General features: G+C 44.1%; 1 protein-coding gene across 5 annotated transcripts in view; it reads right to left on the bottom strand.

The window, feature by feature from the left end:
* DLEC1 (DLEC1 cilia and flagella associated protein) overlaps positions 1-24514 on the bottom strand; it is a 58485-nt gene extending 33971 nt beyond the window's left edge. For 2 of the 5 annotated variants that reach the window (XM_042859680.2, XM_005297130.4), the window contains exons 1-14: positions 24310-24514; positions 23290-23430; positions 20482-20638; positions 19769-19879; positions 16375-16571; positions 15872-16092; positions 15527-15608; positions 15055-15142; positions 14015-14188; positions 13071-13207; positions 11203-11295; positions 7690-7780; positions 3277-3439; positions 720-912 (exon numbers count right to left, since the gene is read on the bottom strand). In XM_042859680.2, the coding sequence (XP_042715614.2) occupies positions 720-912; positions 3277-3439; positions 7690-7780; positions 11203-11295; positions 13071-13207; positions 14015-14188; positions 15055-15142; positions 15527-15608; positions 15872-16092; positions 16375-16571; positions 19769-19879; positions 20482-20638; positions 23290-23430; positions 24310-24384 (1923 nt within the window). In that variant the 5' untranslated portion in view covers positions 24385-24514. Of the gene's footprint in view, positions 1-719; positions 913-3276; positions 3440-7689; positions 7781-11202; positions 11296-13070; positions 13208-14014; positions 14189-15054; positions 15143-15526; positions 15609-15871; positions 16093-16374; positions 16572-19768; positions 19880-20481; positions 20639-23289; positions 23431-24309 lie in introns of those variants that run through there. The other 3 variants (XM_005297129.4, XM_065586719.1, XM_005297134.5) reach the window with 3 other exon arrangements.
* Between the last annotated feature and the right edge of the window lie 697 nt (positions 24515-25211).

Below are 25211 nucleotides of genomic sequence, written 5' to 3'. Positions count from 1 at the left end.
AATTACTTTAATGCCTTAACAGCTGAAGTATTTGTCTATCTATCCCACTAATATAAAAATTCAGAGGTCATCAAACCCCAAACTGCTTGAAAAAGAAGCACTGTTGTACCTGTTGGCAGTACTAAACTTGAAGATGGCTCCTCTTTTATGCTAATAGTGTGAAGGAATGACATACAGTTGGACCTTAATACTGTAATGTGTTACAAAGAGCTCACTTATTTATAAATACCAGTAATCTGAATAATGTAATATGTGTCATTTAATGTTTTCACTAATGAAATATTATTAATTCAGTTTTCTATTAACCTGTATTAAGATCTTTCTTAAACCACAATAAATTCCACTCCTGTTTAGGCAGTTATGCGATCCTAATCACTATAGTATCGGAGTACCCCTAACTCTGAACCCTGTAATCTGTTTTGATCAAGTCTTTTTAAATACACTAAGCCAATTCTGCTCTGATACCACTGTAAATCCGGAGCATCTCAGATGAAGTTAATAGAGCTGAATCAGTATAAAATTGAGATCAGAATCAGGTTCAATATTTTGCAACCAAAACATATTTTTCTTTAATAACGCCGTAGATTTTTAATATTGTGTGTCACAGCATCACAACAATTGATTAAACTTAATTCAAAAAGCTCTACTGCAAGGCTTTTATGACTTGCATAAAAATACACAGCTGGAATTTATAGGAAATAAGAAATCTTGACACGTACCTCCTGTGGCGCATAAGTGAGAATAAACTCGTGATCAGTGTGGGGCTGCAGAATTCCAAGGTTAGGATTTAGAGAGAAAGCTGACTCTACATCTAGGTGGTACTTGACCTTTGCAAGGTCCCCAGTTTCTTCAGGCATTAATGGTTGCAGATTAGGCTTCATTATCTGCCAGTAGAAAGGAAGTTCCACATGACTGGAAATAGATTAAGGAAAAGGATATTGTGGACTGTGGTACAATTTTATACTATGATCTTACAGAAAAAATCTATCGAAATATTTGGTACTATAGTCTTTTTCTGTTTCTTAAAGATCATAAGAAAATCTCTACTAGTCACAAAACTGATAGAGTTGTGTAGGAAGATTGTTACAGTATAAAAATACAAGGAGGCCATGATAAACTATATAAGTATGGAAGAGCTATGAGCACAAGATGTGGACAAACTGGAGAGAGACCGAGGCGAGCAACAAAAATCATAAAAGGTTTAGAAAACTTGACCCATGAGGAAATGTTAAAAAACTGGCCGTGTTGAGTCTTGAGAAACGAAAACTGAGAAGGGACCTGATAGTCTTCAGCTATGTTAAGGGCTGTTATAAAGAGGACTGTGATCAATAGTTTTCCATGTCCATTGAAGGTAGGACAAGAAGTAATGAGCTTAATCTGCTGCAAGGGAGAGTTAGGTTAGATATTAGGAAAAACGTTCTAACTATAAAAATAGTTAAGTGCTAGAATAGGTTAATAAGGGAGGTTGTGGAATCACCATCATTGGAGGCTTTTAAGAACAGGTTAGACAAACACCTACCAGGAGGCTTGTAAGAACAGGTTAGACAAACACCTACCAGGGGTGGTCTAAGTATACTTAATCCTGCCTCAGCAGAGGAGGATGGATTAAATGACATTTTAAGATCCCTTCCACCCCTACATTTCTATGATTCTAGCCGCCTTAACCTATAATGAAGTGAAGCATTTAGGTGACAGAAGTAGCCTTTCCTGACAAACTTTTCCCTTTCTGAAATGTCATCCAAAGCCCACTGAAATCAATGGAAACACTCCCATTGACTTCAGTGGGTTTGGACTGTACCACTAGTTATTATGTAGGCAGGTTTCTATATTTAGTTGTAAAATGAGGTCAGGCTTAGACTCTCGACATTTAAGTAAATGACTATGCATTGTTAGCCAATCATGCCACTTAATTAGAATGCAGTCAATAAGAATGTTTGCTTAATTGAGTTGCTTCATGGGGAATTTTGTATAATTTAGTAGGCTTTAAAATCCACTTCACTGTGACATCTAAAATCTCACACTACACAATAGGTATGTCAGGAAGCTGATATTTTAATTTCTGAGTGCAAATGAGGTGAAACTAAAAGAACAAGTGCAATTTTTATACTGCCTGGTATGACAGAAACTATAAAACTATTCTTGATAGTCACCTGTTTACTACTGCATTGTATATGAGTTTGTTTCATAAAGTACAGGTAGATAGGTAGGTAGGCTGGCCAGTTTGTGGGGGAGGGATAGCTCAGTGGTTTGTACATTGGCCTGCTAAACCCAGGGTTGTGAGTTTAATCCTTGAAAGGGCCACTTAGGGATCTGGGGCAAAATCAGTAATTGGTCCTGCTAGTGAAGGAAGGGGGCTGGACTCAATGACCTTTCAAGGTCCCTTCCAGTTCTAGGAGATAGGATATCTCCATTAATTAATTATTATTATAAATGCTTTACAATAAAAATGCAGTGACCATGCCAGTGCAATCAAAATGTACAGAAAATATGATGCTGGATCCTCAATGGGCGGGAATCACAATAGCAATGGAGCTCTGCCAATTTACCCTAGTTGAGAATCTGACCCGTCATTTATAAATCCAAACACAAAATTCTCTGTCACTTTTCATTTTGTCTGTAAAGTTTCCATGTCAGGTTCTGCACTCCAGTAAAGTCAATACAGTCATTAAGGATTTACAATAATGTAATCAAGGTAAGTATCTGGCCCATTAACGCTTTGGTTATTTGCAAACCCCTAAATTCAGTTATCAGAGATATTCCACTTCTTCTTCTTATTATTATTATTATTATTAGTGTTACTGCAATGCCCAGTGATCCCAAACAGGATCAGGGTCCCATTGTACTAGGCACAATATAAATGCACTTTAAGATGTGGTCCTTATCCCAAACAGAGTTTATAATTTAATCTATTAGGATGTAGGTGTTCCCACTAAGGACATTTTGTTCCCAACTCCCCCATTTATAAATCTTCTGGGGCTGGGGGGATACAGTATAAAGAGCTGACAATGTATCAAAATATGGCAGCAGATCAGCCATTCAGTCAGGAGTGTGATCTGTGGCTGCCTTTAGCACTCTGATATATGTATATTGTGCCCATGGCTGCTATTGCAAACAAGAATAACATTTATCCATATTGCTGATTAATTGCATGAATATTTCCCAACCCGGGGGATTCTTGCTGTCACAATCTAACAGAATAGTGTAACACATATTAGGTCATAAATCAACACTCTACAGTCCTAACGTGCTATTATACTATTACTAGGAGCTACATACGTAGAATTTCTTATAAGGAGTTTCTTCTCTGTTGTGGCATGTGGATTTTGGGGGTCAAAACGTATGAGGTGCTGTGCTGCTATGTCTGTAGGCTCACCAGGGACTGGGTGGCTTTCTCCACCAGTGACAGATAAAAGCTCTAAAGCTACCAGCTGTCCACTTCCTGCAAGAAAATAAATAAGAATCGCTGTTTACCATATGGCAGTTAAGTTTATTCACACTGCTTGCTTATTCATGACCATACCTATAGCAATAGACACTGCTGATAAATCTGGGTTTTCCTCAACTTTCTGCGCTCCAACATGCTAAGACTACAATACCTTCATGACATCGTTTCACTGCCAATCTACACCAATATATACAGATATTTTCCTTATGAATTTAACACATTTTGGGTTGCAAGGCCAGCTCATCAGATAGTATAAACTGATATGATTTGGTGTAAACTGGCATAGTTCCACTGAAGTCAATTGAGCTATGAGAGTTCAGTTGAGAATCTGACCCCCAATCTTTATCACAGAAAATAACCAATTAAAAAAGAGTTGTATATTAACAACTACAGCAAATAATAAAAACCTTTGCACTGCGGCAAATTTTTCAATAAAATTATTAGGCAGCCTGGAAATTATATATAAGTTCTTAAGTACACCTCTACCCTGATATAACGTTGCCTCGGGAGCCAAAAAATCTTACCGCGTTACAGGTGAAACCGCGTTATATTGAACTTGCTTTGATCCACCGCAGCGCGCAGCCCCGCCCCCCCCCCGAGCGCTGCTTTACCACGTTATATCCGAATTCGTGTTATATTGGGTTGCGTTATATCGGGGTAGAGGTGTATTTACAAGCCCTTGATAAGAAAAGCATTTAGGTTAAAAATCAAAAGGTTAAATTAGCTTAGAAAATGTAACATAATTGCCTACCTAGCTTAAGACTGGGTATGCACAACACGTTTCAAACCCAAATGCACATCTTTCCCACAAAAACTGGATTGTACAGTTTGTCACCATATATTACTGATATCATAAATATCAAATCTTGAGTCAATGCAAAATGGTATAGGGCCAACGGAATGGATCACACATTATTTTAAGTTTTCTCCCTTGCTAATTCCCCTCATTGGCCACCTGATTCATACTGAGAAAGTAGGGCAATCAGCTAGTTATCTTGGGTGCCTGTACACAAACACCAGAAGCTTTGGAAACAAGCAGGAAGAAATGGAAGTCCTGGCACAGTCAAGGAACTATGATGTGATTGGAATAACAGAGACTTGGTCGGGTACTCACATGACCACTATCATGGATGGGTATAAACTATTCAGGAAGGACAGTCGGGGGAAAAAGGGTGGAGGAGTTGCACTGTATGTAAGAGAGTAGCATGATTGCTCACAGCTCTAGTATGAAACTGGAGAAAAGCCTGTTGAGAGTCTTTGGATTAAGTTTAGAGGCGAGAGCAACAAGGATGATGTCACGGTGGGTGTCTACTATAGACCACCAGACCAGGAAGATGAGGTCGACAAGGCTTTCTTCAGACAACTAACAGAAGTTTCCAGATCACAGGCCCTGGTTCTCATGGGGGACTTCAATCACCCTGACATCTGCTGGGAGAACATAAGAATGGCCATACTGGGTCAGACCAAAGGTCCACCCAGCCCAGTGTCCTGTGTGCCGACAGTGGCCAATGCCAGGTGCCCCAGAGGGAGTGAACCTAACAGGTAATGATCAAGTGATCTCTCTCCTGCCATCCAGCTCCACCCTCTGACAAACAGAGGCTAGGGACACCATTCCTTATCCATCCTGTCTAATAGCCATTAATGAACTTAACCTCCATGAATTTATCAAGTTCTCTTTTAAACCCTGTTATAGTCCTAGCCTTCAGAACCTTCTCAGGCAAGGAGTTCCACAGGTTGACTGTGCACAGTGTTGGGGACAACTTCCTGGTGCAAGTACTGGAGGAACCAACTAGGGGCCGTGCTCCTCTTGACCTGGTGCTCACAAACAGGGAAGAATTGGTAGTGGAAGTAGATGTGGGCGGCAACCTGGGCAGCAGTGACCATGAGATGGTCTAGTTCAGGATCCTGACAAAAGGAAGAAAGGAGAGCAGTAGAATACAGACCCTGAATTTCAGAAAAGCAGACTTTGACTCCCTCAGGGAACTGATGGGCAGGATCCCCTGGGAGGCTAATATGAGGAGGAAAGGAATCCAGGAGAACTGGCTGTATTTTAAAGAAGCCTTATTGAGGGCACAGGAACAAACCATCCTGATGTGCAGAAAGAATAGCAAATATGGCAGGCGACCAGCTTGGCTTACCAGAGAAATCTTCGGTGAGCTTAAACACGAAAAGGAAGCTTACAAGAAGTGGAAACTTGGACAGATGACTAGGGAGGAGTATACAAATATTGCTCGAGCATGCAGGGGTGTAATCAGAAAGGCCAAAGCACAATTCGAGTTGCAGCTAGCAAGGGATGTGAAGGGTAACAAGAAGGGTTTCTGCAGGTATGTTAGCAACAAGAAGGTGGTCAAGGAAAGTGTAGGACCCTTACTGAATGGGGGAGGCAACTTAGTGACAAATGATGTGGAAAAAGCTGAAGTACTCAATGCTTTTTTTGCCTCGGTCTTCACAGACAAGGTCAGCTCCCAGACTGCTGCACTGGGCTGCACAGTATGGGGAGGAGGTGAGCAGCCCTCAGTGGTGAAAGAACAGGTTAAGGACTATTTAGAAAAGTTGGACATGCACAAATCCATGGGGCTGGATGAAATGCATCTGAGGGTGCTGAGGGAGTTGGTTGATGTGCCCATCTTAAAAAAGGGAAAAAGGAGAGTCAGGGGAACTATAGACTGGTCAGCCTCAACTCAGTCCCCAGAAAAAATCATGGAGTCGGTCCTCAAGGAATCCATTTTGAAGCACTTGGAGGAGAGGAAGATGATCAGAAACAGTCAACGTGGATTCAACAAGGGCAAGTCATGCCTGACCAACCTGATTGCCTTCTATGATGAGATAACTGGCTCTGTGGATATGGGGAAAGCGATGGACGTGATATACCTTGACTTTAGCAAAGCTTTTGATATGGTCTCCCACAGTATTCTTGCCAGCAAGTTAAAGAAGTATGGATTGGATGAAAGGACTATAAGGTGGATAGAAAGCTGGTTAGATCGTCGGGCTCAACGGGTAGTGATCAATGGCTCGATGTCTAGTTGGAAGCCAGTATCAAGGGGAGTGCCCCAGGGGTCGGTCCTTTTCAACATCTTCATTAATGATCTGGATGATGGGATGGATTGTACCCTCAGCAAGTTCACAGATGACACTAAGATGGGGGGAGAGGTAGATACATTGGAGGATAGGGATAGGGTCCACAGTGACCTAGACAAATTGGAGGATTGGGCCAAAAGAAATCTGATGAGGTTCAACAAGAACAAGTGCATTTAGGAAGGAAGAATCCCATGCACTGCTACAGGCTGGGGACTGACTGGCTAAGCAGCAGTTCAGCAGAAAAAGATCTGGGGATTACAGTGGACAAGAAACTGGATATGGGCCAACAGTGTGCCTTTGTTGCCAAGAAGGCTAATGGCATATTGAGCTGCATTAGTAGGAGCATTGCTAGCAGATTGAACGAAGTGATTATCCCCCTCTATTTGGCACTGGTGAGGCCACATCTGGAGTACTGCATCCAGTTTTGGGCCCCCCACTACAGAAATGTTGTGGACAAATTGGAGAGAGTCCAGCGGAGGGCAACGAAAATGATTAGGGGGCTGGGAAACATGACTTCTGAGGAGAGGCTGAGGGAACTGGGGTTATTTAGTCTGCAGAAGAGAAGAGTGAGGGGGGATTTGGTAGCAGCCTTCAACTACCTGAAGGGGGGTTCCAAAGAGGATGGAGCTAGGTTCTCAGTGGTGGCAGATGACAGAACAAGGAGCAATGGTCTCAAGTTGCAGTGGGGGAGGTCTAGGTTGGATATTAGGAAACACTATTTCACTAGGAGGGTGGTGAAGCACTGGAATGGGTTACCTATGGAGGTGATGGAATCTCCATCCTTAAACGTTTTTAAGGCCCGACTTGACAAAGCCCTGGCTGGGATGATTTAGTTGGTGTTGGTCCTGCTTTGAGCAGAGGATTGGACTAGATGACCTCCTGAGGTCTCTTCCAACCCTAATCTTCTATGATTCTATGATTCATTATAGAACTTTCTCACATAGTTTAAAGGCCAGCGTCACACATCAAGTTAAGAGGTACGTTTCTAATGCAGTTGGGATTCCAAATGTTTCATTTAGTATGATAATGTAACAATAACAACATATATAGACGTTAACATCTTCAAAATGCTTTGCAAACGCTGATTAATCCATTGATTTAAAAATGTTTACATCATCTTGTACTTTCAGCTTTATAAAATATCTCAAAACACGTTAGAAACAAACCTGTAACTGTGATGTCATTGATCTGGCAATTATCACAAACAATAGTGAATGTTTGCTTCAGGTTTTCAGGAGAAGATGGGGAAAACACTACCTAAAAGAGAAGATTACACACAATGAAATAGCAATGCTCATAATTAATTTCACACAATTCTTAGACTTCTATACAGAGATGTTCATTACAGAAAAACTCTAGCGATCAATTAATCAATTATAAAAGCTTACATATTTCATAAAAAGTCTCTAATGTTCAGAGTCTGCTCTCAGTTACTTTGAGTTAAATCTAGGGTTACCATATTTCAGCAAGAAAAAAAGAGGACGGGAGGAGGCCCGCCCTAGCCCCGCCCCTGCCCCTCCCACTTCCCGCCCCCCCAGAACCCCCAACCCTCCCCCCGTTCCTTGTCCCCTGACTGCCCCCTCCTGGGACCCCTGCCCCTAACTGCCCCCCAGGACTCCACTCCCTATCTAAGCCTCCCTGCCTCTTGTCCCCTGACTGCCCCAACCCTTATCCACACCCCCACCCCCAGACAGACCCCTGGGACTCCCACGCCCCATCCAACCACTCCCCACCCCCTGACAGCCCCCCCCAGAACTCCCAACCCATCTAAACCCCTCTGCTCCCTGTCCCCTGACTGCTCCGATCCATCTCCCCACCCCTGCCACCTGACAGCCCCCCCCAGAACTCCCAAACACTCCCCCCCTGCTCCTTGTCCCCTGACTGCCCCCTCCTGGGACCCCTGCTCCTAACTGCCCTCCAGAACCCCACCCCCTACCTAAGACTCCCTGTTCCTTGTCCCCTAACTGCCCCCTCCTAAGACCCCCCCCAACTGCCCCCCAGGACCCTACCCCCTACCTGTACCCTGACTGCCCAAAACTTTCTCCACTCCCCCCAAAAAGCCCCCCCCCGTTTCTTGACCTCCACCTCCAGAACCTTCCTGCCCCCTGACCTCCTTACCCTGCTGCTCAGAACAGAGTGTTGGGCTCTGTGCAGCCGAGCCGGACACGTGGCTGAGCTCTCCTGCACAACAAAACCCGGTCTGGCCCTGCACAGTGCTGCCGGACTGGGCTGCAAGGGAGCTGCTGGCTCAGAATGCAGGGCGGATCCGGCTCCTCTACAGCTGCTCCTGAGTCCAGCCCGGGACTTCCCTGCAGCCCTCCTAGCCACTCGCTCTGCTAATCCCGGACATTGTGAGTGCTTTACAAATTCCCCCCGGACGCTATTTTTAGCACACAAAAGGAGGACATGTCCGGGGAAATCCGGACGTATGGTAACCCTAGTTAAATCAAGAGTAGGTCTTCTGAATTCACTGGTGTTCCACCAATGTAAATGAGGGCAGAATCAAGTCTTAAATATACTGCAAAAGAGTGTGGATAGCAATGCAGAGATCACTACCAATGTTATTCATCCATCCCTGTGCATCCTTCAACCAATCAGCACTCTGCAGAAGATCTCTGTGTAATCTGGATCTGAGAAAATGTGAAAGGACAGCAAAAAAAACAGTAGTATCAGCAAGATCTATATATTAATTGGAGAGTCCCTCTTCGAAAAGAGCACAACCATCATCCAAAATGGAGCATAAGCATCTGCAGGCATGCAACAAAGGAATTTATGCTCCAAAAGGAAAGAGGAGGAGAGATTGCCCTACCTTCCCAAGGCAATCTGTGAAGGAAAGTGCTTTCTTGGATTTGACTCTCTCCATTACAGAAAGGGATATACTCCTGTGATCTCAAACTGTTGTTGTCTATGGCTTCAGACAGGATCCCTTGATTAGGGTCAGACTGGGCTTGTCCCCTGGATATGTGAGCAGAGCTGGAAGGGCACAGGAGTCTTCTCCCCTTACAAGCACCCATAATTGCAGTCCCTATGCTCTCAAATGCTACTCACTAGCACCTCCTGGAGTACAAGCCTCCCCAAAGGCATAAAAAGGTGATAGGGCCATGGCACCACTCCCCTCACCACTGTCCACATACATGAAGGAAAGGAGTGTACACTACAGCCTCCTCATGGGTGGCTTAGTGAGTGCATTCTTCCTATGCATGGGAGACCTCCAAGAGGCAGGGTGTATGTACGGGTGATATATGAAAAATTATAAATATGGGCTGGAAATATGTTCTTAAAATGTGTTTGGCACATAGGACTTAAATCATCCTGCCCTAGACAAAGGAATATTGTCGCACCTGCTTGAATGGGTCTCCAATGTAAACTGAGCAAAGAGAAAGACTACAGAAGTATATTTACATAAAAGATAAACAAAGGCATCAAATTAACGAGTGGGGGAGATAACCATTTAACTATCATGATGGTGGTGGAGACTATAAAAATTAGTGTGGCATCAACTCCATGGTGGATACAGGAGGGCTTCTTGACTTTGAAAACAAAGATAAACTTTGAGGATATAAGCAGAGAGAGAAAGCCAATTTGGCACACTTCACCTGAGGAGACAAAAAAATCAAGAGCTTGGGCTCTGCTGGACCTTGGCTAAAGACTGGCCAGCCATGCTGAAAGAACAACTGTGGTGAGAAATCTACTTTGAACAGAAGACTCTAGTTTGTTGAGTTAGGTTTTAGTCTTAGAAGTGTATTTTTACTTTTGTTTATTTGTAACCATTTCTATCTCAATTCCTTACTTGGTATCACTTAAAGATCTGTTCTTTGTTAATAAATAATCTTCTTTTATTACACAACCATCAAAGTGCAATGTTTCAAACTGAAGAGTAAAATCCTCAGCGAAACTTACAGGTTGGTACTGTGTACTGCCTTTTTAAAGGAGCAGCGACTTGATAAGGTTTTGTTAGTACTACAGTGAGAGGGGCTGGGCATTGCAGAGGAGATGGTTTTAGGTAGACTTGGGACTGGAAGGGCTGTGGGTGTCACCCTGGAAAGAGTAACCGGGCTGCTGGAAGACAGGAGGAGGCCATTGTTGTGCTGTAAGCAGGCTGCTGGTGTCAGGACTCTGAGCCAAAGCTGCACACCACAGAAGCAGCCAAGGCTACAGGGCAGGCAGTGACACACCCCTAACTGGTCTGCAGGGCCAACCCTACCCGTACTCAAAGTACGCAGCTGCGTAGGGCACCAAGAAATTTGGGGCACCAAAATTCCTGGTGCCCTGCACAGCTGCGTGCTGCTCCAGCCCCTGCTCCGCCTCTTCCCGCTCCAGCCCTGCCCCCATTCCACCCCCTCCTCAAAAGCCCCTGCTCCTGCTCCACCCCCACTCCTGAGGACTGCAGCAGGGCTGGGCCTGCACTCCCCAGCCACACCACCAGTGAGTGCTGGGTGGCAGTTCTCCCCTGCCCCCCAAGCCAGCTCCGCCCTCCCCGGCAGAGGTCTGGGGTCAGCCTCCCCTCCCAACAGAGGCGTGGAGCCCCACACTTCCCCCACCCCCGTGGGGGGGAAGTGGCGGGGGATGCATAGGGCCCCAGAATAGCTAGGGATGGCCCTGCTGGTCTGGGTTTCTAAAATGGCCTATATTGCTCATATATTTGGTAAAGTACAAAATATTAAACACTAATTACTGACCTCTAATAGCATAGCTTGATCTGGACCTAGCTCAAAAACAGCAGGTCGGATCCCAAATGGACCTTGCTCCACAAAACCAATAGTTGCAACAGCCTTGAAGTGAAAAGAATAAAACAAAATAAATTGATCATGTTGGGTTTTTGTAGCCAGCTATTTAGACGGGCTACAGCAGGGGCGCTGCCACTCAGCCCCTCCCGCTGCGCCGCCTCCTGCTAGAGGGCTCCGCTCCGGTCGGCGGGGAGGGAAGGAAGAGGACTGCCCTGCAGGGCACTCTGGTTCTCCGTGCCGCCGCCCCCTACAGGGCGGCTGGAGCGCAAAAAAAAAAAAAAAAAAAAAGCGGCCGTGCCGCCCTAGTAGGGTTACCATTCGTCCGGATTTACCCGGACATGTCCTCCTTTTGTGTGCTAAAAATAGCGTCCGGGGGGAATTTGTAAAGCACTCACAATGTCCGGGATTTCCCCCTCCCCCGGCAGAGCGAGCGGCTGGGAGGGCTGCAGGAAAGTCCCGGGCTGGACTCCGGAGCAGCTTCCTCCTCCCACCCCCCCCTCCCTGCATTCTGAGCCGGCCGGCAGCTCCTCCTCCTGCAGCCCGCTCCGGCAGCCCTGTGCAGGGCCAGGGACCGGGTTTTGTGTTGTGCAGGGGAGCTCAGCCATGTGTCCGGCTGGCACAGAGCCCAACACCCTGTTCTGAGCAGCAGGGTAAGGGGGGGCAGGAGAAGGGACAGGGAGGTTCTGGAGGGGGCAGTCAAGAAACGGGGGGGGGGCTTTTGGAGGGGAGTGGAGAAAGTTTTGGGCAGTCAGGGTACAGGTAGGGGGTAGGGTCCTGGGGGGCAGTTGGGGGGGGGTCTTAGGAGGGGGCAGTTAGGGGACAAGGAACAGGGAGTCTTAGGTAGGGGGTGGGGTTCTGGAGGGCAGTTAGGAGCAGGGGTCCCAGGAGGGGGCAGTCAGGGGACAAGGAGCGGGGGGTAGGGGGCTGGGAGTTCTGGGGGGGAGCTGTCAGGGGGCAGGAGTGGGGAGAGGGATCGGAGCAGTCAGGGGACAGGGAGCAGAGGGGTTTAGATGGGTTGGGAGTTCTGGGGGGGCTGTCAGGGGGCAGGAGTGTGGAGAGGGATCGGAGCAGTCAGGGGACAGGGAGCAGAGGGGTTTAGATGGGTTGGGAGTTCTGGGGGGGGCTGTCAGGGGGTGGGGAGTGGTTGGATGGGGCGTGGGAGTCCCAGGGGTCTGTCTGGGGGTGGGGGTGTGGATAAGGGTTGGGGCAGTCAGGGGACAAGAGGCAAGGAGGCTTAGATAGGGAGTGGAGTCCCGGGGGGCAGTTAGGGGCAGGGGTCCCAGGAGGGGGCAGTCAGGGGACAAGGAACGGGGGGAGGGTTGGGGGTTCTGGGGGGGCGGGAAGTGGGAGGGGCAGGGGCGGGGCTAGGGCGGGGCTCCTCCCGTCCTCTTTTTTGCTTGTTGAAATATGGTAACCCTACGCCCTAGGATTGGGCAGAATGCCGCCTCGAACAATCTGCCGCTCCAAGCATCAGCTTCCTCAGCTGGTGCCTGGAGCCAGCCCTGTATTTAGAATAGGTGACATCCTGTGACACAAACTTTTTTCTTTCCATATAATTCTTCTTCTTTAATAAATCTCAAAGATAAATACCATTGCTTAATTGAAAGAAAATCCTCACGGTTTTCTGGGTTACCTTGGGGGAGCAGAGGCCAGGAAGGGTGCTGTTGTCACAAATAAGTGGCAGATACAAGGGGCCTTTTTTGAAGTTTACAGAGGAGCATGTATGACCTCAGGCCAACCCTGCTGATTGTCATGGCCCACAAGCTCTTTATACTTTGAGATACCTAAACTGTGTCCAATGGTTCCTCCCAATCACTTACCCTGAAATTAGGAGGTGGCCATACTTTCTTTGGCATTATACAGAACTTTCCATTACTGGACCCTTCATTTCTGCACACCAATTCTGTCATTTTTACTCCCCCCACAAGGCAGGAACCACAATCGATGATGCGAGGCACTGCAACAAACAATGCAGCAAAGGAAAATACACATGTAGTGAAGGCTAACCGCAGGAAAAATAGTTATTTAATCAATTACTCTTTAAACATGGACTTATTGAATATGAATTATTAAGACTCTAAAGATGCTAAACACTTTAAATGGTTACTTTAAAGGTGTAGCAGTTTGAGCTGTGACTTGCTATAACTCTCCCATATTAAATGATGCTTCCAGCTCCAAGTACTTCAGGATTGTATCAAACTTTGATAACGATAAAGAAGATTTTGTAAAAGAGCTTTGTGCTGGGGGAAAGTAAATCACTGATGGCTAACAAAAACAGCACATCTTCAGCTGGTATAAATAGGCATAACTCCATGGAGCTATGCAGATTTATGCCAGTTGAGATTGAGATTTGAGATGTTACAGGCTGGGCTAGATATTTTCAGAGGAGAGTTTTGCAGTAAACAGCACCCTACATATTTAATGTTTAATAATCGAGGACATAGCAAATATATAGAATCTGAGCTTGAAAAGTGCCTTCTGATTTTTGGGCCTCTGACTCTGCACCCTGAAAATAACTGTTGGCACAATTTGGCAGATACAAATAATTAAGGGAATATTTTACAGCATTTAAATGCCTATGAATCAGATTATGCATGTAAATCAGACAGTTAGACACCTAAGTGGTATGAAATGCACCTGCAACATTGCTCTACAATCCTTTGAGCCATAAAGTTGGAGACAGTCAAGGCCCTTTAAAAATCAAGGACCTAAAGCTTAACAGAAACTAGTGAGTGCTTGTAGCATATAACCTGACTCTACCTACATGTTAATACAGGAGGTGGTCTCCTAGCTTCTATAGGGATTAGGAGAGAGTATGGTGCTTGCGTTTCCACTAGAATATAATCTTCATAATCAGCTAAATATTCAGGAATAAACTGAATGGTGTACTGGCAGGTCATCCCAGGAGCGACAATTCCACCCTCTCCTGGAAATTTTCCTAGGAAAGAAAATGCAGGTGATTTAAAATTTCAAATACAAAAGTTGTTCTGTGATTTCATGACCATATTCTGCCCTTTGAAAGCTGCTCATAGTGAGCTCTTAATATGTGCTCTCTTAGATAATTTGCCATAAATGGTGTGACCAGAAGAGAGCCTGACCCTGCAGTCCTTATACATTCATGGCTCCCTCTGAAGTCAATGGGCAGTAAGGGACTCTTTACATTGATTTCAATGGGCACTGAATCAGGACCTAGATGAGTTTTTGCAGTCTCAGGGCAGATCTACACTACGGCAGGAATTGACGCTCTGAGATCGATCCACTGGTGATCGATTTAGCGGGTCTAGCAAAGACCCGCCAAATCAATGGCAGATTGCTCTTCAGTCGATCCCTGTACTCTACCCCCAACTAGAAGAGTAAAGTAAGTCAACGGGAGATTTTTTTCCATCAACCTCCTGCGGTGTAGACCATGTGGTAACTCGACCTAAGGTACGTAGACTCCAGCTACGTTATTCACGTAGCTGGAGTTGCGTAGCTTAGGTCAACTTTCCACAGTAGTGTAGACATAGCCCAGGTCTAGATGTGTTATGCATACCATTTCTTTTGTTTCAATCTGCTCTCCCTACATTTCATGTTTAATTAGACCACTAGAGTCTCAGACTTCTGTTGGGAGTTTCATGTAGACTGTCCTAGACAGGTAAGACAACCTCTAACCTCTAAAAAGTGATATGAGACTCTATGGGATGAAGGTTCTGCCCACTGGATTGCATTGTAGATGGGACACACAAAAAATTAATGTATTATATTTAAGTAGACAAATTAGTTCTTGTACAATTTTGCATCTTCAGAGCTAGTATAGCAACTTACCCAGTCCAATGGCAAAGGCTGAAGTAGATGGAGGGATGACTCTTACATGGCGACACACTGAAGTCATGTTCTGCAGCTCTATAGTCATCTTCATTTAAAAAAGAAAATATAATACCAAATAACACTTATGCACCACTGTTCATATTCATAATACTCTGCAAACAGCAGTGAATTAATTCTCACAACATGCCTAGGAGGTAGGTATTTTGTAGATGGGAAAACTGAACATTTCTGTCAACATCTGAAGTAAAGGACATGTCACACAAAAGCAACCTGAGGTTGAAAAGGGTCCCAACTTGGTACTCCTTGGGGGAAGTTCTGCTGATGATTGAAAGAGAGGAAAATGAGGCTCATGAGAGTTTAGTTAGCTATGTGGAAGTCTGCGTAGGGGTGGGGGAGCTATGAAAGTCATGGAGTGACATCAAGTTTCTCAGAGGTAGAATAAATTCTCTGTAGAAGAAAAAGCTCTTACCTCATAAACCTGACCAACTTCATACTCAGAAAACAAAACAGCAGGCGGGATAGCTAGAAATACAGGAACAGATTGAGGATCACTGAAATAAAATAATGGGAGAGACTTTGAGAAACATTCAGTGAGCTCTTACACTGTCAGTTATTTATCTATGCCTAAGAATGTCCTGATTGCATCCACTGGCATGAACAACAAAAATTACAAAAACCTCATAAGATATTATTTCTGAATGATTATAACCAAGATACACAGGAGAAAATACTGTTCTGGCTAAACTGGTATAAATCCAGAATAACTCCAAAGCAAATCTCTCTGCAGGATCAGGGTCTGAGTCAAGGTATGTACCTTACATCAAATGCCACTTTTCTTCCTGTTATCATTCGATCTACCTTCTTCTGATGAAAAATAAGAGATTTTCCTCCATTAAGAGTATTTGGTGGGAAAAAGCGTGGATTCTTCAGGTAATTGTGTCGGTTCTCAAGTCTGGCAAGGTAAATGCGGTCTTGTTCTCTATCCGCTTTGTACATATTATTTTTCCAGGCTGATTTGTGAGAGGAACTAGATTTCTTTGAAACAAACAGAGAATGTGATGCAAAATTCAGTGTCAAATACAGCAGCTTTGGGGGAGTGGAGGGGTTATATAAAATACCTATGCCTGATTACTTAGGCTTTATGTATCAATAAAGAATTTCACCCTCAGCAAACTACTGTATTTTTCTCTTCTCCAACATGGAAAGCAACTACTTACACTAAAATAGCAAAGTGCTAGGACTTGCCTCTTTCTACAGGGATAGCAATAAGTCCTAAACTGTTTGACAGGCTAAAAAGAGTGCGTCTCTGAAATATACCTTACTTGATGGTTTCTTAGTCTGATGTCTAGGCTCAGGAGTTGAAGACAGCGTTAAGGTGGATAAAGATACATCTGGCAGACTATCTAATGTTTTCCTCAAGTGTGGGATTTCTGTATGTTTCTGATCCCTTGGACTTGTAGAAATGTGTTGTTTAAAACTAAACGTTTCCTTGATATAGTCAGGCTCTTTATTTCCTGCAGTTCAAAGAAAAGTATTGACATTTTCTGAGCAATAGGGAGAAAAGTATTCATTTTAGAAGCTTACTGTAAGCAGAGAAACATTATTAATAGGGCTGTCGATTAATTGCCATTAACTCACGCAATTAACTCGAAAAAATTAATCGCGATTAATCGCAGTTTTAATCAAACTGTTACATTTCAATCGGTATTCTATCGTTTTTTAAATATTTTGGGTGTTTTTCTACATTTTCATATACATTCTATTCTGTATTGTAATTGAAATCAAAGTGTAAATTATTTTTACTACAAATATTTTCATTGTAAAAATGATAAACAAAAGAAATAGTATTTTTCAATTCACCTCATACAAGGACTGTAGTGCAACCTCTTTATAGTGAAAGTGCAACTTACAAATGTAGATTGTTTTTTGTTACATAACTGCACTCAAAAACAAAACAATGTAAAACTTTAGAGACTGCAAGTCCAGTCAGTCCTACTTCTTGTTCAGCCAATCTTTAAGACAAACAAGTTTGTTTACATTTATGGGACATAATGCTGCCTGCTTCTTATTTACATCACCAGAAAGTGAGAACAGGCATTTGCATAGCATTTTTGTAGCCGGCATTGCAAGATATTTACGCACCAGATATGCTAAACATTCATATGCCCCTTCATGCTTCGGCCACCATTCCAGAGGACATGCTTCCATGCTGATGACACTTGTTAAAAAAATAATGCGTTAATTAAATTTGTGACTGAACTTTTTGGGGGAGAACTGTATGTCCCCTGCTCTGTTTTACCCACATTCTGCCATATATTTCATGTTATAGCAGTCTTGGATGATGACCCAGCACATGTTGTTTGTTTTAAGAACACTTTCACTGCAGATTTGACAAAACACAAAGAAGGAACCAATGTGAGATTAGCCACAGCACTCGACCCAAGGTTTAAGAAACTGAAGTGCCTTCCAAAATCTGAAAGGGATAAGGTGTGCAGCATGCTTTCAGAAGTCTTAAAAGAGCAACACTCTGATGCAGAAACTACAGAACCCGAACCACCAAAAAATAAAATCAACTTTCTGCTGGTGGCATCTGACTTACTTAATGAAAATGAGCATGCGTGGGTCCGCACTGCTTTGGATTGTTATCGAGCAGAACCCATCATCAGCATGGATGCATATCCCCTGGAATGGTGGTTGAAGCATGAAGGGACATATGAATCTTTAGTGCAACTGGCATGTAAATATCTTGTTACCCCCGCTACAACAGTGCCACAAGAACGCCTGTTCTCACTCTCAGGTGACAATGTAAACAAGAAGCGGGCAGCATTATATCTCCTGCAAATGTAAACAAACTTGTTTGTCAGAAGCGATTGGCTGAACAAGAAGTCGGACTGAGTGGACTTGCAGGCTCTAAAATTTTACATTGTTTTATTTTTGAATGCAGTTTTTTTGTACATAATTCTACATTTGTAAGTTCAACTTTCATGATAATGAGATTGGAATACAGTACTTGTATTAGGTGAATTGAATACTATTTCTTTTTTTTTATATTTCAAATACTTGTAATCAAAAATAAATATAAAGTGAGCACTGTACACTTGGTATTCTGTGTTGTAATTGAAATCAATATATTTGAAAATGTAGAAAACATCCAGAAATATTTAAATAAATGGTATTCAATTATTGTTTAACAGTGCGATTAATCGCGCTACTAATCGTGATTAATTTTTTAATTGCTTGACAGCCCTAATTATTAATAATACAAGACTGGTCTTGGAGTTAGCAAAACAACTAAATATTTAACTGCTCTAGTGTTTCACCCATATTTACAGTTTATTTTGTTCAAGTAGGTTAATCTGTTTCAATCATAAATCATACTGATAACATTACAATGATCAAAATATAATAAATAAATAAACACATAACCTCACCTACCTTGTCTCTCTAATACCCTGGGACCAATACAGTTACAACAACACTGCATTTAACTTCTTTAACATCTTTTATTTGAGGATCTCAAAGTGCTTTAAAAACAGTTAATTAAGCCTTATAACTCCCCTCTGAGGTAGATAAGTTACTATCTCTACTTTACAAATGGCTAAACAGAGTTGATAAAAAAATGGAATTCTCATACTGATGAAATTCCAAGATCTGAAATTTCATATCATCCCTAATTTGGACAAAAAGTCGAAACCATGCATTTTTTTGCAAAATGAAATGTATTGAAATGTTTTGTTTATATATGTCAAAATGATAAAATCAAAGTGGAACATTTCAACTTATTGAAAAAAAGTTTTGATAAAGTAAAAACTAAATATTTTGACATTATCAAAAAAGTTGTGATACTTTCCCATAAAAATTTCAGACAAAATTAATATGTTCCCATAACACATTTCAATGTAATCAAATCAGCATTTTAGATGGAAAAACATTGTTAGAAAATTTTTGATCAGCTCTAAAACAAAGGCACAGAGGTTAATCAGAACACATTTTTAAAATAAAAAGTGTTTTCATTTAAATAATTTATTTATTTCTCTGCTCTGTTTATCACATAAATTCTGCTGCATTAGCTAGTGCAGAAGAACCACAGGGTGAAACTGACCACCACAGATTCCCTGTCTAAAGTGAGAGAGCTGAAAAAACTAAACCAACAGCATTGGTTATGAAAAGTAAATTTGATATTTAAAACAAATTGCAGTTTTAATAATGTATTAGTTACACAGAAAGGAGAATTTTTGTAATATATTACAAATGTAATATCTTGACTGTGTCCTTTAAGCTAATTCTTAGTACTTTAAATGTTAGGGCTTGTCTATATAAACACTTAGTTCACAACAAGCTGAGTGCAAATCTATCTCACACTAGCCTGCAGCACACAAAACGTCTACGTGGACCTGGTTGCCATAGACTAAACGTTCCATCGTCCTCTTTAAGCTATTCCCATTTCAAAGCAGGCTACATTAAAGTGCACTACAGAACTACTAGTGCACAGCAATATGTTCTACATGGACACTTAGTGCACAGCAGGTTACAGCACAGTAGATATACACCCCAGCTTGCCACGAACTAAGTGTTCATATGGTAAAGCCCTTCGTGTTTCTGCTCATTAGGCAGAAGTACAGAACATTATGCACAGGCTATCCACGTCTAATTCTTCATGTCCTAGAGAGCATTATCAGAAATCCATATTAGTCTCTGCTTTAAAAGTTACCTTTAGGTGCTTTGGTAATGGGTATTCTATCAGTGATGTAATCTTCAGGGCAGATTAAATTATGTTTTTTGAGAAGGTCATTATCCACACACCATCTGAAGGAGGACTTCACTACAATATTAAAAAAAAACCAAAAACAAACAAAAGATTGGTGTTTTAAGATACACTAACAATGGTCAGTCCACATTTCTGTTGTCTCTCCTTCACATCACTACAATGAAGTATTCTGGAGAGAAATGTGGTCTGTAAACTGAGCACAGAACTTGAATCAAACAACCCCAGAGCTCTACATTCAGTTCTGATTTGTGGCTCTGGGTGAATCTCTGTGTCAGTTTCCCTGCCTGTAATAACACTTATCAACAGGGCAATTGTGAAGACATTTGTAATAATGATTTTTGTACATCTGTTTATATATGCTTGCAATAAAGTTAAGGTATAGAACCATTAATGGCAGGTTTCAGGCATTGAAAATGACCTGCCCAATTAGTTTCTTATTATGTAAGATTAATTTTTTTCTTTTTGATTCTCTCCTTGCAGTTTCTCAAAGCTGCTCTTTTAGTATAAGTAGTATTAAACCTTGGTATTCATAAAGGCCATGATCAAAAGTTCACTGAAGTCAATGGGAGTCTTTCCATTAACTTAAGTGAGCATTGAATTTGGCTCCAGATCCCATAAATGTGTACTGGGATAGGTAACATTCCCAGAAACCTCACCTGGTGGCAATCCAATGTTGTGGAAGTCCTCCCCAACATCTACCTTCAACATGTTCAGAGCCCTTTCTTCTGCTGCTGTTGCTCGAGCTCTTGCCTGAATGATGTGCTTTTCTACCATGTCAACTTCTGTCAGTCGATGGTTATATTCAGTATGAATCTGGCATGTAGATTGGTGAACGTAAATAAATAAATATATCTTTAGCTATCACAAATTATTAATAATGTCAGTACATGTAATAGAAAAATTAATGTTTTCTATTTCTTTCTGAAGGCTTGCTAGAATGTTTTTGCTTTACAAGAATAAACTCTCAGAATAGAATGCATTATTTTCTAACAATTAACTTGTGGTGGGGCTTGAAACATTTACCAGATGCCTACCAGTCAGATCACTAAACTTTATAACCAGAGGCAGATATGATGAAAGGAATTACCAATGAATTCCAGGGGCAATACCCTACTGAGAAGTCTGACCTTCAGCCCCTGCTACTGGAAAGAGGAAAGGTGCTATGCTTGGACCCTGCTTGTGTTCCAGCTATTATATCAGGTATATGATTAAATTTAAAGTGTTCTCTCTCCCCTAGTTACTAGAAAGCTTTTTAATTCACTGATTCAGAGCAGGGATTTGAACCAAGTCTCCCACATCCCAGATGAGTGTCCTAAACAGTAGGCTATTGACTTCTTGTCTCTCTCTCTGTCCCTCTTCCCTGATGCCCCAATTCCATTCTGGATCTGAGAAAAATTCAGTTTCAACAAAATTGCATTTATCATCAATTTTTTTTCTACTGGTTTTCAATATCAGCTGTGAAAACGACCAAAGTCTTGTTGATTTCATTCCACAGCTACTCCAACAAGAGAAGTTCTAAGATTACCTGTCTGCAGACTCAGAAAGACTGCACATCTGTTCAGATGTAGGACTAAAAACAACTTTTAAAAACCCTTCAAAACCTGAAAGCTTAAAATCTGCTGTTGAAACTGAGTTGATGGCTCAGTTTCACCCACCTCTAACTTGTAAGTTTTCTGTTCTCCAATAGCAAGCTGGAAAGTGGATTTTGTAAAGCTCTGATTTGCCCTGAATATGCAGCACATATTGTACCAGTTCTTCAGATGGATAGAGCACCACCCACTTTAAAAGAAAATCAAAATAATTTTTTTATAGCATGGTTTATCTTAATGCTAACTACTTCTTTTGGGAAGCATCTTATTTTAAAAGACAAGACGTCAATGTTTGAGGAGAGATCATTCAATCATACTACTCAGATATTGTCAAGAAAAAGCAGACTGCATCGGTACCTTCTGAAGAAACTCAATTAAGGAGAAAAATATAGAATCTGAAATTCATGCTTGTCTGTCTTGCAGTCTGTGCATAGGCGATGCGGTGGGGGGTATGCAGGGTCAAGTGCCACTCCAGATTTCTGCGTGGGCTGCCACCGTGGGGAAGGAGAGGGGCTCTATCTTTCTCCCGCTGCCCTGTCCCCTGGCACGCTCAGCCTCTGACCCTGGTAGCTGGGCCTGGGCAGGGAGCAGAAGGAGCGGAACCAGCCACTTCTCATGCCAGCCGCTCAGGGTCACTGCTCTGTGCGGCACGGTAGCTGCCTGAGAAAGCCTGGCTGGGGAGGCGGCAGGCTGCCCCCAGCCAGGCCCGGCTGCTGGGGACAGAGGCAGAGTGAGCCAGAATCCCCTCTCCCCCCAGGCACATTTCTGGCTCACTCAGCCCCTCTCCCCTGCAGCCGGGTCCAGGTGGAGGGCAGCCTACTGCCACCACCATCTCCCCAGACAGGCTTTCTCAGGCAGCTGCTGCACTGCACAGAGTCAGCGACCCTCAGTAGCCAGCTTCAGCTGCGTGAGAAATGGCTCCGTCCCGCTCCCCGCCTGGGCCGGCTGCCAGGGACAGCGGCCAAATGTGCGGGGGGGGGGAGTAGGGACTTCAGAAGAAGGACAGAGCCCCCCGTGCAGGTAACGTTGGTGGGGCGGGGAGAGTGCAGAGGCCGCTGGCTGGGCACAGGGCTGGCGGGGGGTGTGTGTGTGTAGGGGAAGCACTGAGCAGGGGAGACACATGTTGCAGTCATGTGTCTTTCCATTTAGATTTGTGCCCCCTCAATATGGGGAGGCACAAGTCATATACGAGTCTGTGAATAGTACAAAGAGATAGATGGTGCCTACAAAATTAAGGTCTGTTGCCAAAATCAGAATATCTGTTCGTTTTAAGAGTTTCAAGAGTTTCCTATCCTTGTTCATCACCTACTGAAGCAATATGATTAAAAAAATACTTTGCACTTCTATAGCTTTTTTCATCATTTTTGTCTCAAAAGCGCTTTGCAAACATTAATGAATTATGTATCACAACCCACCAGTGAGGTAGGAAATGGTTATATAAGGATCACTTCACTCCATTCAGCAGCTCCTTAAGAGCACACAGCAATACTACACAACAATTTATTGAAGGCCAGTAAGAAGACTATCACATCCACTTGAAACTGCAGGGAGAAAGTAGGGTAAAAGCAGGTTGTGCTTTAGGAACTTTAAAGATAATTGTTTTTTACTTCACATCTGAAAAAACTCCCAGAACAACAGTTAGGAGCATCAGGTGGCTAATACATATTGAGATGAGAGCTCTATGAGCAAATTTGGTCTCAAGAAGGATGTTTGCCACTAACATTCAAATTGCTCATGAAAATGTCTTTGCGATTCTAGGAAACCATTGTGAAAAAAATTCCTGGGAGGTCTGAATTAACATTGACAAACATTTTGCTAAATCTCAGAACAGCTCTGAAAATTGCCTCTAATCTGTTTTTTGTTTATTTGCTTTACCTTTTGCAGCTCCTCCACAAACTTCTCATGATAGAGATTGTCTCCTCCACGGGACTTGATCAGATTTGTTCCAGTGTCCATCCCGATAACATCTGCAGTATACGTGCTCTTAAAGACGCTAGTCAACAAATGGGAAATGTCCTGAAGGGGAAAAAATTAGGGTGAGAAATTGTTAATCTTTAGAAACAGAGACAGGATTGAGGATGAGGGACATGAATATTAAACCATACATGCAATAGTGATTAAATCAATTTGGTTCCACAGCAGCAGCTTCAGATTACCAGTGCTTTGGTAAGAAAGGGGACTATGTACATAATGTTCGGGATATAGAAGCTCTGTGTATCTATTTGTGCCAAAAAAAGATATAGGCTGCAAAAGCTAATTCCATTCAGATACTCCAGAGCAGGGGTCGGCAACCTTTCAGAAGTGCCGTGCCGAGTCTGGGGAAGGCCTGCTGGCCTGGGGGTGTGTGTCTCGGATGGTCGGTCTCTGAGGGGGAGGGCCCTGCTGGGGGGGAAGGGCCCTGCTGGGGGAGTCTGAGGGGGAGAGGGCCCTGCTGGGGGGGAATCGGTCTCTGAGGGGGGGAGGGCCATGCCGGGGGGGGGGTCACTCTGAGGGGGGAGGGCCATGCCGGGCCGGAGGGGGGTCGGTCTCTGAGGGGGAGGGCCCTGCTGGGGGAGTCTGAGGAGGGGAGGGCCATGCCGGGGGGGGGTCGGTCTCTGGGGGGGGGGGTCGGGCCATGCCGGGGGGGGCCGGTCTCGGGGGGGGGAGGGCCATGCCGGGGGGGGTCGGTCTCTGAGGGGGGGTCGGGCCATGCCGGGGGGGTCAGTCTCTGGGGGGGGTCGGGCCATGCCGGGGGGTGGTCGGTCTCTGAGGGGGGGGAGGGCCATGCCGGGGGGGGGAAATCGGTCTCTGAGGGGGGTCGGGCCATGCCGAGGGGGGGGGGTCGGTCTCTGGGGGGGGGAGGACCCTGCTGGGGGGAGGGGTGTCAGGCCATGCCAGGGTCTCAGGGGCCGTTACCTGAGTCCGCTCGGAGGCGGGTCTGTGTCTGTACATGGAGGGCTCAGGGCTGCTGGGGGCTCCGCCCGCCGCCATCCCGGCCTGTGCCCAACGCGGGGCCCGGAGGCCAGGGCAGCCCCGGCCCCGCCGCTCGCACCGGGGAGGCTCGGCCCGAGCCCGTTGCTAAGGCAGCAGCCGGCTGAGTTTACCAGCTCCCTGCCCTAGCGACGGCGCCTCCTCCCGCTCCGGGGCTGGATGGAGAGCGCCTGGCCCGCCACCGGTCCCCTTACTTGGGGGGAGGAGAGACCCCCCCCCCGGGTGCAGCAGGGAGCGCAGAGCTGCCCTCGCTGGGGGTGGGCAGGTAACAGGGATCCAGTGTTTATCCCCCCCCGCTGTGTTTGTCGCTTACAGGTATTCACCCTCTCCCTCATCTCTATGCGATCTCCCCTGTCCCCACAGCCCGAGACCGAGCCCTTGGCTTGGGACCCCGAATTTCGCTCCCCGCAGGGCTTAACAGGGATCCTTTTGTCATTTTTTGCAATATTTTTTGATCAAAATAGTTATGTAAATTAATAAGCACTTTGATAAAATGTTGATTTAAAATGGCAAAATTTTTTAAAATTTGGAAGACTGATAGTTTTGCCAAAAGAAAAGGGTTTTCAATAAAAAAAATCATTTCATTCAAAACATTTCAGCCAGTTTAACCTGCTCCTACTAAAGTCATTGGGAAAGCCCTTACAGATTGAATGGGAGCAGGACATTTGGAACACTGCCCTGAAGAATTTACATGGTCATAATCTTGATAATAATGAGAACCTCAGTGCTCAACACCTCTTAGGATTAGGTCCTAAGACAAACATAAAACCAGACACGGTAGGAACCTCATATCTGACTTGGAGGGAACACATCTAAAGATAATTAAT

The sequence above is a fragment of the Chrysemys picta genome, chromosome 2 (genome assembly GCF_011386835.1).
Source record: "Chrysemys picta bellii isolate R12L10 chromosome 2, ASM1138683v2, whole genome shotgun sequence".
NCBI lineage: Eukaryota > Metazoa > Chordata > Testudines > Emydidae > Chrysemys > Chrysemys picta.
The sequence above is the reverse complement of the archived record's forward strand: the minus strand, read 5'-3'. Positions and strand labels throughout refer to the sequence as shown.